Below are 13,427 nucleotides of genomic sequence, written 5' to 3' on the forward strand. Positions count from 1 at the left end.
GCAGGTGTATTGGAACCGAATACTAATTTGTCATAAAAGGGTTTCTTTGAGGCAATCACAGCCTTTGTCTGATTTTCACTGCAATAAAATTCTATGCTAAAGCCTATTGTAGACCTTCTGTGTTAGGGGACTTTGGTTAATACATAAAATAGTTTCATCTTTTTGTCAATAATTAGTCTACCTGTCAGGATAGCTAGGAAACATTTACTTTCTTTTGGTCTAGGAGACTTATAAGGCTAGCTCTGAATTGCTTCTCTGATAATTTAAGCAGTTTATTGAGACGCACTGCTTGTGTTCATTCATGGCTGACATAACTCATGTTTAGTATGCTTCTACTTTGATACTAATTGGGGTAGCATTCAGTCCAAAATGGCAGCCGCGCTGTAAGTGCACCTTCTTTGACTGTTAATCAAAAAGAATGTAGTGTCTTCTCTTGTTATTGTAACCTGCTTGGTCCAGTGATGGTAACAGCTAGGACTGCAGAGATGAAGCCAAGGTGCTGTTGAGAAGACAGGAAGTAAGAGAGGGATGAAAGGGTCAATGGAATCTCAGAGAAATTCACAAGTCACATCATTCCCATAATCACGTAGCAGAATCACACCAGTGACATCATGGCTTACAAAGCGTTTAACCTTGAAATTACCGTCACTAGGATAATAATCATTTTACAGTTATCAGGCCAACTGTCCTTTTGATTACATCATTTAACCAGAACATTTACTGATCACCTGACAGTTGTTAATGTAGGCTAATGTGATTGGTAATTCCATTTGTGGTGTAAATTACTAATTATTGTAAAATCCATAAATACATGCCCTGTCACTCCTAGCCATGCCTTACACAGTGCACAGAGTTACAGTTAGCTAACACTTGGCACATGGCACACCAAGGGACTACAGATGGAAGCTAGCCTACGGCTATAATCTGGCATATTTGCATGTATATGTTCATTAATATGCACTGTCCCTTTTTAAATAAATAAATTGAAATTGAAATTAAATTGAAATTGAAACTTCAATTTGACCCCCCTAAGCATATTCAATCAACTGTACAGTATAGCAACAAAGCAGTGATGGTGGAAAATAACGAAGTACATTTACTCTCATGTACTGCATGATGTGCTTGTCTCGAGTATGTCCACATTCCGCTACTTTATTCTTCTATTCTATTATATCTGAGAAGGTATTTTTTTACTCTTCACTCCCTTACATTTATCTGATACATTTAAATACTAGTTTAACTGCAAATTCAGACTAATAACAAAAAAATAATGAATTCATGCATCACTGGCTTTATTTGATCTGAAATGGACAATTCTGCATAATAAGTAACTTTAACTTTTTGGGGTTTTTTGTGCTTTTACATGAGTAAAAGATCTGAGTATTTATTTCATAACTGTGAGTTCGAATTACATGAAGGTGCTACTGAAAAACCATCATGATAGCGATAGTATCCTTACAAACCATCCTTTTTTATTTCACATGCTTAACATAAACGAAATATAAATTCCTCATGCTCTGTGGAAACAAACTAATAGCAGCTGACTTCTCTCCTTGTTTCTAATTGTTGTAAATGTTACTCTTTTGTTTCATCTCATGCAAGGGAATGTCACCACCTGCTGATGTGGCAAGTAATTGCACCTCACAGATTTTGTTTTTTCTACAGATCTGCTGCAGTGGGAATTGACCTTTTGCTAAGCCCCGCCCCTTTGTGATGGTTCAACAAGCTGTCTGAGTAAGCATGGAGTCCACACTGTAACTAACTGAAATTTTTTAAGAAATATTATCATATATTTGGAAGAATGAAATAGAGATTCCAGAGAGAAGCAGACAGAGGGGTCTACAAAATCCACTTGAAGGATATATCCAGACTCACTCATCAGCAAAAACAGGTTAAAAAGATCAAGATAGTTAGAAGCTAAAGCCGAACTATAGGCTACAGATCACAATGTAAAAGTGAACCACCACATCACTGCTGATCGCCACAGAAGACAATGAATATAAAGGGAAACTTTGCTGATATTGAACCAGCTGTGTGGCATCACAGTGTGTGCAGATGAACAGTGTTTGGCTTCGCCCCCATGCCGCTGCCAGCACCCGGACCTCTTCCACCAGACGGGCAGGGATCTTAGGGGGAAGTCAAACAACATTCATCTGTGCACAATGTGATGACACACAGCTGGTTGAATATCAGCCAAGTTTCCCTGCTTCCCTTCACTGGTTCCTGTACAGCAGGGTCGGTCTTTTCTGCACTGTTATAACCATTAAAAAGCAAAAGCAGCATGTGTATACAAAATTACACAAACAAATAAGAGGGAAGTCACAAATGTCACACAGCCCGCAAACTGACAGGAAGTGATCCACAAATGTGCAAAACCAGTCTCACGTGTAAAAATGGATCCACAAAAGCAAAAATATGACTTCACTTGTATTTGCTATATGTTGGTCTGGTGGTTCATTAGTTTGTTACTATTATTTATTATTATTCTTGTTTATAGACTTCCCACGAGCCTCTGCTGATGCCGGTGCCGCCTGGCATAATAACATGCAGTTTTTGGTGTAAATATATTTAGTTTTTTCAAAATACGTCCACTGCTACTGTCATGTTTTTAAGGGGTGGGGGGAGGATGCACATGTTTTGCATGCACATCGACAGCGACGTGTTCCCTGCCCTCTCCTCTGAAATTTACACCAAATAACACAAGACAATAATCTCACAGATACAAGCAGAGTAGTATAATGTACAGTCATAAACACACATGCGTCAGCAAAGATGAACTGAAGGTCATTCGCAAAGCTATTGAGGGTGTTAATAACTAGCTCATAACTGTGCTTGAAAATTGGAGCTGGTGAGTGAGTAGGAGTCATGAGTGGACACATACTACACAAAATAAGCCAGAGCCTCTGACCAGCATGTAACATATAGCTTTCCCATAAGGATTTTTAAAATGTGGTTTATTACATTTAGCATGATATCTTTTCATTTTCCAGCAGTTAAAAGTTAAAGGGATAGTTCAGATTTTTTGAAGTGGGGTTGTATGGGCTTCTTATGCATAGTCAGTGTGTTATCTACAGTAGGTGTCAGTCAGCACACCCCCAGTTTGGAGAAACAGGCTGGAGTCTGACATGGACACTAATCAATGTACTGCTGTGGAGGGGTCTGCAACAAAATGTATTACAGCTGCATAAAAAAGTCCCACCCAAAAAAAATCAATATCAGTTTAAGTGTACGCTTTACTGGGAGTATTTTCAGCGCTTTACCTTTCTGTCAGACAGCCCCTTTCAACAGGGAAGCTGTTAACAGCTTCAGTTCCCAAACTTTGCTCTTGTCAAAGCCACCAGACTCCACTCCAAAAACAGTAATTGTAGCTCAGCTGCTGATATACAGCTGCTTCAATCAGTTAGTTACTTTGTGTTATTCTGTGATTTTGGTGAATCCAAACTATCCCTTTGAAAAACCAAGGTCACACAATAACAGTAACTGATCAAGGTAGTGGCAGACCAGCAATTCCTGTGTCCAGGGATGTTAAGTCAGTTTTTCATGTTGGAGTCTGGCTTTAAAACACAGCGATACAACAGCTTAATTTTCTTGTTGGAAATGATCGTCAGACATTAAGGTAAAGCAGTGAAAATACTCTCAATATAGTGTACACTAAAACTGATATTGATTTTTTTAGGTAACTAAAATGTTTTGTTGCTGACCCCCAACACAAGCAGTACATTGTTTAGCTTCTATATCAGACTCCAGGCTGTTTCTCCAGACTGGGGGCGTGCTGACTGACATTCACTTTATGTAATATACTGTCTATGGATAAGTACTACATACAACCCCACTTCAAAAAATCGGAATTAACCCATTAGGGTTAACCCTTAATAAAGATTTACCTCCAGTTACAGTTACACGTGTAGAGGACTTCACCTTTTCTAACAGTTAAGCAGAGGAATTTCTGAAAAATTATAAAAGGTTTCTGTGCTGTATAATGTATCTTATGAGAGAGAGGGTTCATTTGTTGTCACTTTCTAAGAAAATTCCAGTTATTGGTTACCTCATTTTGTAATTGGTACTACCAGTATATCTCCAGCAGATGGCAGTGTTGCTATGAGTACATAATGCACAGGTGACCTGCTCCATTTATTTATTGTCACTCTATTTTATCACAGCATTCAGCTGATATTAGATATGCAGAGCAACGGGAAACCAGTTCATATAAACAGAGCCTCTGGGTACTGTGCCACAGGCCACAATTAACACTGCAGATATTAGCTTGTTACAAAACACAGATACTGTTCTCATAGAAGACTGAAATAGATCTTTCCACCACTTCATGATCTGGGCACCAATTAAGCATGAGAAACAACACTGAAGGCAAATTGAACATAAAACTTTTTCGCAGCAAATACTTTGATGTCATAGCAGGAAAAACTTGTGGAATAACTGTGCCATTTAGGTAAGTTGTGTCAGTGAGCCAGCGTGCACATTGGACCCTTTTCACAGCAGACTTGTTAACTGTCATTTTAGATCTGAAACTAATTTCACTGACAATGACTCGGTTCCAGCAGGTGTCCCAGTGAGCCATGAGAGTGAGCCACATCGGGACCCTGGAACTAGCTCACCTAAATTAAATGAAATCATATCTTAAAGGGATAGTTTGGGTTTTTTGAAGGGGGGATATTTATCCATAGTTAGTGTATTATATACAGTAGATGGCCACTCCTCAGCAATGCTGTGGATCAAGGTTAACAGCAAAATGTATTTTAGCCACTTAAAAAAGCCTACCTAATATCAGTCTAAGTGAACACCATATTTAAAATATTTTCACCACTTTACCTTGCCTTCAGACAGCCCTTCCTTTGGTGCTATATTTTCTCAACAGTACAACTTCCATATTCCTACGCAAAAAACGCCCAACTGTGTCTTGCTACAGGTCAGCACCAGGGTCTGGGGACTTTGAAAGCAGACCCTGAAAGCAGTTTGTTTTACATTCATCTACTGAAGAGGGAATGTGTCTCTGTGCTGACCTCAAGTTATATATGTGTACATACAAAATCAACTAGCTGGAGCTAATCGTGGTCCAGTATGCAACTTTTCATCCACCTGCCACTGTGGCTGGTGGATTCCAAAATCTACCAGCCACTCAGTAGATTGCCATTGTTTTTGTTGTGAGTGAAGCAAATCTCGCAGCCACTTGCAAATTTTACCAGCATTTGTCTGGTGCTAATGTCCAACCGTGAAACTTACACAAGTGTGGTGTGGTAACTTGAAGCTCCCTGCACACAGACACTGAGGATGGACCTTTAAGTGGTACAAGACATCTTATAACCACCATTTACATTCTACAAATGAACAGTATTTGCATATTCAGAGATTCTTTTTTTTAATAAAGGAGCAGTAAGTGTTATTTATTATTTTTCACTGGATAAATGACCGAATTTGTGAAAAGAAACATGAGATACAAATCATTATTCCAGGCCTTTAATTCTTTAAAACTTGTCTGGAGGCAGTACTTGACCTAGAACATTCAGGGCCCTAAGAGAACCCAACCTTTATATTTACTGTATTTATTGCAAAGAACAGCGAGAGCTAATAACAAATTAACACACAAAAAACAACTTAACTAACGAACAGTGATAATAAATAACAAACAATGTTTGATGTTATGAGGTTGATAAACAAACAAAAGACATATCTGGCAAAGTACTCAAAATGGCTTCAGCAGTAGTTCCCACTACAGTAGGCGCCACCAGGACCATGTGTTTCCATAACGACACACACACAGACTCACGAGGTGAAAACAGAAGCAGTCATCGCAATGTTTTTACAGCTGGTTAGGCCTACAGCCAAGTGGTAAATCAGGAGCTCAGATTTTTTTTTTTACTACTACCACTTTTAATATTCAATATTTAACAACTTGAAAATTCCCAAGTTATAAGCACTCATCTCTGTTCTTAAACCTCATGTAGAACTGAAAACATCTGCACATACAGCTCCTGTCCTTTTTTTTACTTTTGTTATATTTCTCCAAGTTAGAATCTGGCCAATAGAAATCCTGATAGTAGTGCTTCTGCCTTGATGGTGCAAATAAACCCAAGAGACCTTTCTTGCAGTAACAGCTGATATGTTAACTTGCTAAGACTAATACAAATATAATGACTGTTTTCCATTTAGATTGACCTGTCCAGCTCTGGAATTGTGATGCTGACTCACTGTCATTATTACTGGGACACCTTAAAGGGATAGTTCAACCCAAAATCAAAAATACATTATTTTTCTCTTACCAAAAGTGCTATCTATTAGTCTAGATTGTTTTGGCGTGAGTTGCCAGGTGTTTGAGATATCGACCGTAGAGAACACTACCTCCCCTCCAATATAATGGATAACTCAACAGCAGTGTGTATTTCCAGAAATGACCAGCTCACTCAAGATAAGCACATGTAAGAGCTAATTTCTTTCAACTGAACTACACCTGCCAACTGGGTGTAGCTAGCTAACATTACAGCTTAGCCAAGGAGAACACCATTAATGTTTAGATATGCTCTCATGAGCACAAGCCTCTCGTCCATGAGTAGATGCACGCTGTCTTCTCTACAGTGATACAGTTGGCAGGTGTAGTTCAGTAGAAAGAAAATAGATCCTTCATGAAGCTGTTCACATCAAGGTCTGTGGATTTTCTTGAGTAACCAGGTCATGATTTCTGGAAACAGACACTGCTGTTGAGTTCTCCGTTTATTTATTTTGGCTCTGTGTTCACCACTAGCCAAGTGCTATCTTATTCCATTATACTGGAGAGAAGTTAGACATCTCTACAGCCGATACGTAACTCATACCAAAACAGACTTTTAGACTGATAAACTGCACTACAGGCAGGAGAACAGAGTAATTATTACCGTTATTAGTTACACCTGTGCCAGTCACTACTGTCTGCTGTGAGACAGGTCTGTTATAATTTTTTGTGGGTGGGAAGCCAGTGAGGGCTCCTGTCCTCGCCAGTCATGTGCAGTTTTACACTGCTGTTATACATCAAACAGCCAAAACATTCAAACCACTAGTGGGTGAAGTGAATAACATCCATCATCTCATTACACTGCAATATCCTGATGGGAAACCTCAGGTCCTGACATTCATGTGGATGCCACTTGATGCGTTCCACCCATCAAAACACTGTTGTGCACCAAGTACCTCTTCCTCATAGCAACTGCACCCCCGACAGGGCAGTGCCACCCAGCAGGACAATGCGCCATGCCACACTGCAAAAACTATTCCAGAAGGGCCCAATGAACGTGGCAAGGAGCTCAAGGCATTGACCTGGCCTTCAAATTCCCAAGATCCCAATCCATTGGTGCGTCCTTGGGACGTACTGGTACTCCATTTCTTAACCCACAGGACTCAAAGGATCTGCTGCCAATGCTCTGGTGCCAGACACCACAGGACAGACCCCCAGAGGTCCTGTGTTCATGCCTCCACAGGTCAGAGCGAAGTCTGATGCAAAGAGGCCCCACCATGGATCAGGGGTACCTCTGCGATTCCAACACGTCCCACAAATGGTGAATTGTGAAGCCAGGTCAATTTCTTGAGCTCTTTGTCATGTTCTTTGAGGCATTTCTGAACAGTTTAGCAGTGAAGCATGCAGCATTGTTTTGCTGGGGGGGTGGTGCATGTCAAGTGGCATCCACATAAATGCCAGGACCAAAAGTTGCCCAGCAGAACATTGGATTGTAACAACATGTTCAATGTTATTTGCTTCATCTGTCAGTGGTTTTAATGTTTTGGCTGATCAGTGTAAATTGCACATATAACTGACATGTTGGGTGCTTCTGCTTTCATTTCCATTTCTATACAACCTGTAACCTGTCTGTCTCTCTGCCCATGTTGCTTGCCTTGTTGGAATCCTGTACAGTTGTGGCTACCACTGAACCCATGTCTGCACACCTTAAATAGGATTAAATAGTCCTTCTATTACCTATGCGTGTTCAACAACACAGCCAGTGCATCAGAAATCATAATGGACCACACTTTATTGCACAACAGACAAGACACACAGTCAAACACTATAATTGTACACTGTTTGAACCTGAAATTTGGCCAGTTAAAGCATGTTCACGTTTACAGATGTCTGGTTAGTTTTCTGTTGTGAGTCTTTGTTCACTTGGAGTGCTGCGCTCGGCTCCAGCTGGCCCTCTCTCTGGTGTGCAGCCTGAAGTGGGTGTTGAGGTGTGCTGACTGGTTGAAGCATTTCCCACACACATGGCAACGGAAGGGCTTTTCCCCCGTGTGGATTCGGTGGTGCCTCTTCAGCATACTGACCGTGGTGAAGCTCTTTCGGCACACTGCACAGCTGTACGGCTTCTCCTTGGTGTGCCAGCGCATGTGGACCTCCAGCTGGCAAGCGAAGCTGAAGCCCTTCCCGCATTCTTTGCAGCTGTGCCACCTCTGAATGCTCTGGCTTGGGTGAGAGGAGCGAGGCGGGGGCGGCCTCAGGGATCTCACATTCTTGATCTGCAGTATGTGTGAGCTCTGTTTTCCATTTGAGCGAAGCAACCCTTTCACCTGCTGGTCTGCTTTCTGAGTCCTGTGACTCTTTGCACTGCCGGCACGAGAATCGCTCTGTGGCGCTCTGCAGTTTGAATGAACAGTCATTGAGGATGGTAAGCTGTTGGCTGGTTGCTGTTTCCTGCTGTCACTCTCTGCCTTAATCTCCTGGGATGTTAGTGGAGGAGGGGAGACGCTCTGTCTGCTAAATGTAGTTTGCGCTGCTGGAGGATGTGACCTCTGTAGTGGCTCAACATGACTACTGTTTCCTTCCTCTGAGTCGCTTGCTTCTTGTGAACTATCTGTCTGAATGTTTTGGAGTTTTGGTTCTTCTTTAATTTGTGGCAGCAGCTCCGCACTGCTTCTCCACTCAGACTCCCAGGGCTGACCATCTTCCTGCGGCTGGACAGAGTGAGGTTCTGAAACATTACAAACATAACAGTCATGCTAGGTGTATTTGCATAAAAGATTGTATTGCTGTATGTTTAGCAGGGATATCCAAAGGTATTTTTGATATACCACTGCCATACACTAAAGCTCCTATTTTAATAGGTTTTTTGTCACTTTGTTTCAACTAAACACCATTCAAAAATCTGCACAGTTAACCTTGAAATCAGAAATCAGACTGCATGAAATTTTTTTAGCTTGAGATAAACTGATCGGAGCAGTAACCCAGTTTTGATAGGTCACATGTTCTGGTCTTGTCCCTCCCTAGTCAACAGCCCCTTTTACACTGCCAATTCAAGGTGGGAATATTGTGCCATCCTGCCACCTTGCCATTCTGGAAGGTGCAAACACAGAATGGGGGAACAGAGTGGTCTAGCATTTGAGCTGGGAACAGATGTAGCAACAGCGCCGAAACCATGTCTGCAGGACGACATAATGGGCAACACAGCTGTGACATTTTGACGTGTAATGCATGTGATTTAAAAAGTAACTGATAGCAGCTCACAGCTAAGTCAATGAAGAAGAAGAGCTGAAAAGGGCCAATTTCTGGTCCTCCTTATTCGACTGCCTTTCAGCTCTGTGTAATACACATCTTGAACCTAACTCTCTCACCACCACCTTTAGAGTAACACCTGTGGAAACTCATGCAACAAATGTGCAAAAGACGCAACAGCATTAGTAGCCTCATAGCACACAGACTAATTCTAATGAACTGGAAATCCAACAAGTTCCTTCAACAGATGGATCAGTCCCTCCAGGATTTTGCAGGCATTATGGAATTGTTGCAACCTGAAATGCCTGATATCAAGGCAGCTTTTCTAAAAAACTGTGATGCATGTTGCAAGGTTTAAACCCGTATTTTTGCAACTACATTGGTGGGGCAAGTTAAAATTGCATTAAAGTTGTAGCGCTGTAATGGATTCGGACCTTATATTTCAGTGTTTCCCACAGAATTAGAATCTATTCATAAAGCCCTTTTCCCACTGCACAAAAAACCCACTAACACCCACTAACATCTGGCTTTTTAATGCAATGGAAAAGGTTTTAATTGGTGTTCATGCCCCCGGTCAAATGACTCTGCTGTAGTCACAGGTATTTATCACCTCCAGCTCTGATTAGCATTAATGGAAACACAACACCCAGGTGAATGTGCTAATTTTAGCTTCTTTACCGGCGAAATGCCATGACACGCCACAACAAAATACCATGAGACTCTACCCAAGCAGAGCTCAAACATCAATCCAAATTAGTCTGGACCGAGTTTGGAAGAGAAACTGAATGGGTGAGAGATTTAAGAACCACTGTAACATTTTTGCTGACGTGTTCTTTGGCCTGTCCGTGAGATAGAATGTGACATACCAAAAGAAAAAACACACACACACACACACACACACACACACACACACACACACAAAGGCATACTCGTCTACTGCAGAGCTGTGTGCACACAATGATCTACTGGCAATTGGAGGGAGTCTATCACCTATTTTTAGCAGGCTAACCCGTGTTGAAAAATCCTGCGTACGCATGCTAATTTGAGTGGGATTAGTAAGACCTATATATAAGTATAAAAAAAACTAAGCAGTGTCTTTAAACAGTAAGTAGTTTTTGAACAAAATGATGTCCTCATATGGGGACAATGGGTTTCTTTTTAATAGCCACAAGTGTATAATAAAGTATAAAGTTGTTTATTACAATGCCTGAATATTGTTCTGCAAAAACAAAATGACAAACAATGCAACATTTGTTCAATGTTTTGTGACTCTAAGGGTTAGGGGTCAGTGTTCAAGTCTAAAACTGTTTTGTTTTTGGGTTTTTTTTATGATGAGAGATGAATCACAGAAGATAAAGGCCCATCATTCTTCCAGCATGTCCTGTATTAGCCCTTATATTAACAGAGCATTGCAGCAGTGGTAACTTCAAGAATGATTTTTTTTCATGATTATTTTCCACATTTTTTCATAGAATCAGTATTACAGAGGGCAACCTTCATAGAAAATCATGAAGTCATATATCATTGTCAAGCAAAGACTAATCTATCTTCTAGACACATTATCACGATACTGAGGAGGACAACAGAACTTGACCTTTGACCTCTAAAGCTGAAATATGGAAAAGTCTGAATGCCTCTACAAATGACTTTATGATTAACTTCATATTGATCTGATGTGCCTGTAGATAGTTCCACTATAAAGAGCACAAAAAGAGCTTTAAATGTTACATTACACTGATGACAATTACAAGAGTTGTTTTCAGGATGAACTTGACTTTGTGTTGTTTGTTTCTGATAGAACTTTGTATTGGCCCTGTTATCGGGGCAGCAGTAAACAACAGAAACACAAAATAATACAAAAACTCAAAATATTCATCTGGAAGTAGTCAAAAAAGAAAAAGAAACACAAGACAAGAAAATTTAAATTGTGGTTAACTTTTTCCCCATATGTTACTTTATTCTGGAATGGGGTGGGAAGAAAATTGGTTGATTTGAGAAATATGGATACTACCAGACATTTCTTTAATCACCCATAACATGACAAAACTATCTCACAAGATCACTAATATATTAAAACTGAATATCTATGCAAATGTTGCTTCTGTAAAGTCCATACTGAAACATGGCTCTCTCTATACAGACAAACACTGTGGCTAATCATCTCCAGATTTGTTATTGACAACATGATCATCATAATGTACATAACTTGAAATCTAGCCTACCTTGTTTATATATTGGTTCTATTACCGAAATATTGTATTCACAAAGCCAAACTTTCAATTAATAAATCTGTATTATCACTTGTAATCTAGTTTTGATGTTTCACAATACCATCTGGCCTGTATGGAGAGAATTTATATCAAATCACAGCTGTACCTAAACATTTCCATAGCTTCAGATATGATCATCAAGCCCCTGCATTCAGCGTGGACAGAGTAAAAATGCTGGTTTTGAAGGGATTAATACAATGATGTAGCTGTTGTACCACGTATTTTCCTGCTGTTGTTATGTCAGTTTCCATTCAATAAAATGAGATGTAGCAGGCTGAGGTACGACAGAGGCAGAGCATCCTACTTTTAGCTACAACACAGTTTCACCCATTACCGTAGCGCCGTTAAAAACGGGACCTGTTTGGTGTGACATTCAGTCTTTCAGTAAACACATCGTACCAATGACTGGCAGCAGCTGCTCCTCACCTGGCTGCAGTAGGAGCCGTTGAACGGCTACATTGAGGAGCCGTTTGAGTCGCTCGTTCTCCTCTTTGGAACGCAGGATTTCGCTCTGATACTCCAACACCGTGTTTTTAACGGCGCGGAAAATCTCCTCAGCGGCCGCGGTGAGCCTGTCGTTCAGAAACACGTTCAGCAGCTCAAGTTTGGTCATGTTTTCTAACGCCGTCTCCAGAGGCGGAACGTCCTTCTGTTTACATCCACTGACCCGGAAGTAGAGGCATACCGGCTGCGGCATGACCCGCCCTGTTCTGCCATTCTCGGCGTCTGATTGGCTTACCCGCGTGCTGTCAATGTTCAGAGACACTGGTGGTTTGTAGCGTCACCTGCTGGACAGGAGGCTACACTGTAATGCAGATTCAAAGACTGGTGTTTTAAAGGAGCGCGTCACCCAAAAAAATCATCATTTGTATATCTTGAAATTTTTTTTTGCATGTCTTCACTAGGAACGCAGAATCCAAAAACGGAGAAAATTCAACAACATCCGTTTACAGAGTCTCACACAACTACATCCAGTACAGGGGCGTAAAAACAGACAGCGCAGGCAGTGAGATTGTACTTGGACCCATGAGGTGGGGGGTGGGGGGCTTGCATATGATTCAGATTGTCACCTCAGAACTACACGTGTTCAAAGAGGAACTCATATTAATTTAAAAATGGTGCCATTTACTATAGGCTATATGGCCTAAAAATGCAAACCCATCTCCATCATGATTGTCTTTTCTTTTCTTTCTTTTCTTTTCCTTTCTTTTCTAAAATAGTTAGAAGCAATCTATGACAAAATGATCTGCTTATTCTACATGAACTACATGAACAGTGTTGGGGGTAGCGTTACAGTATTGTATTACGTTATAGCAGTAACAAAATAATATAACTTGTTACCAACAGGATTTCGGGTAATATTATTACATTTACAATGTCATGCAATGCATTACCACCCAAAATGAACTGTTTCCACTTGTTTCCATTTTTGATTCATCCACACTGATTCCCCACCGCTCTGCTTCCGCCAGTGCGCCAACAGAAAAAAATGGGCCTATCCCCCAAAGGTTATTGTGTCCTGCCTTTACAGACTAGCTATATTATAGAAGGGTGCCAGTGATCGGTAAATCTGGGTCATGCCATACTGTAGATTATCATGTGCGGTATGTTTAAATACCTGCATGTGTTTCCATTCACATCCCCTACAACTGCAGAGCAACGCCAATGCACCATCCCATTCTTATACATAA

At 40.7% G+C, this 13,427-nt stretch overlaps 1 protein-coding gene across 2 annotated transcripts; it reads right to left on the minus strand.

Moving 5' to 3' along the window:
- Positions 1 to 7,994: 7,994 nt before the first annotated feature.
- On the minus strand, positions 7,995 to 12,401 carry LOC117256625 (uncharacterized). 2 transcript variants are annotated; one of them, XM_033626153.2, is made up of 2 exons: positions 12,163 to 12,401; positions 7,995 to 8,945 (listed from the first exon to the last, which is right to left on the minus strand). In XM_033626153.2, the coding sequence occupies exons 1-2, from the start codon at positions 12,347 to 12,349 to the stop codon at positions 8,140 to 8,142; spliced, it is 993 nt and encodes a 330-aa protein (XP_033482044.2). In that variant the 5' UTR covers positions 12,350 to 12,401; the 3' UTR covers positions 7,995 to 8,139. The 2 variants fall into 2 exon arrangements, with proteins under 2 accessions (XP_033482044.2, XP_033482042.2); XM_033626151.2 differs by having other exon boundaries at positions 12,136 to 12,401.
- Positions 12,402 to 13,427: the final 1,026 nt, after the last annotated feature.

This window comes from Epinephelus lanceolatus, chromosome 1 (assembly GCF_041903045.1).
Source record: "Epinephelus lanceolatus isolate andai-2023 chromosome 1, ASM4190304v1, whole genome shotgun sequence".
NCBI classification, from domain to species: domain Eukaryota; kingdom Metazoa; phylum Chordata; class Actinopteri; order Perciformes; family Serranidae; genus Epinephelus; species Epinephelus lanceolatus.

What these genes read in the sequence shown, in the direction of transcription:
- LOC117256625 (XM_033626151.2), bottom strand. Translation starts at nt 12,349, where the DNA reads ATGACCAAACTTGAGCTGCTGAACGTGTTTCTGAACGACAGGCTCACC. An exon ending in GCAGCTGCTGCCAGTCATTG is followed by an intron (nt 8,946 to 12,135) that starts GTACGATGTGTT and finishes GTAATGTTTCAG; the next exon opens with AACCTCACTCTGTCCAGCCG.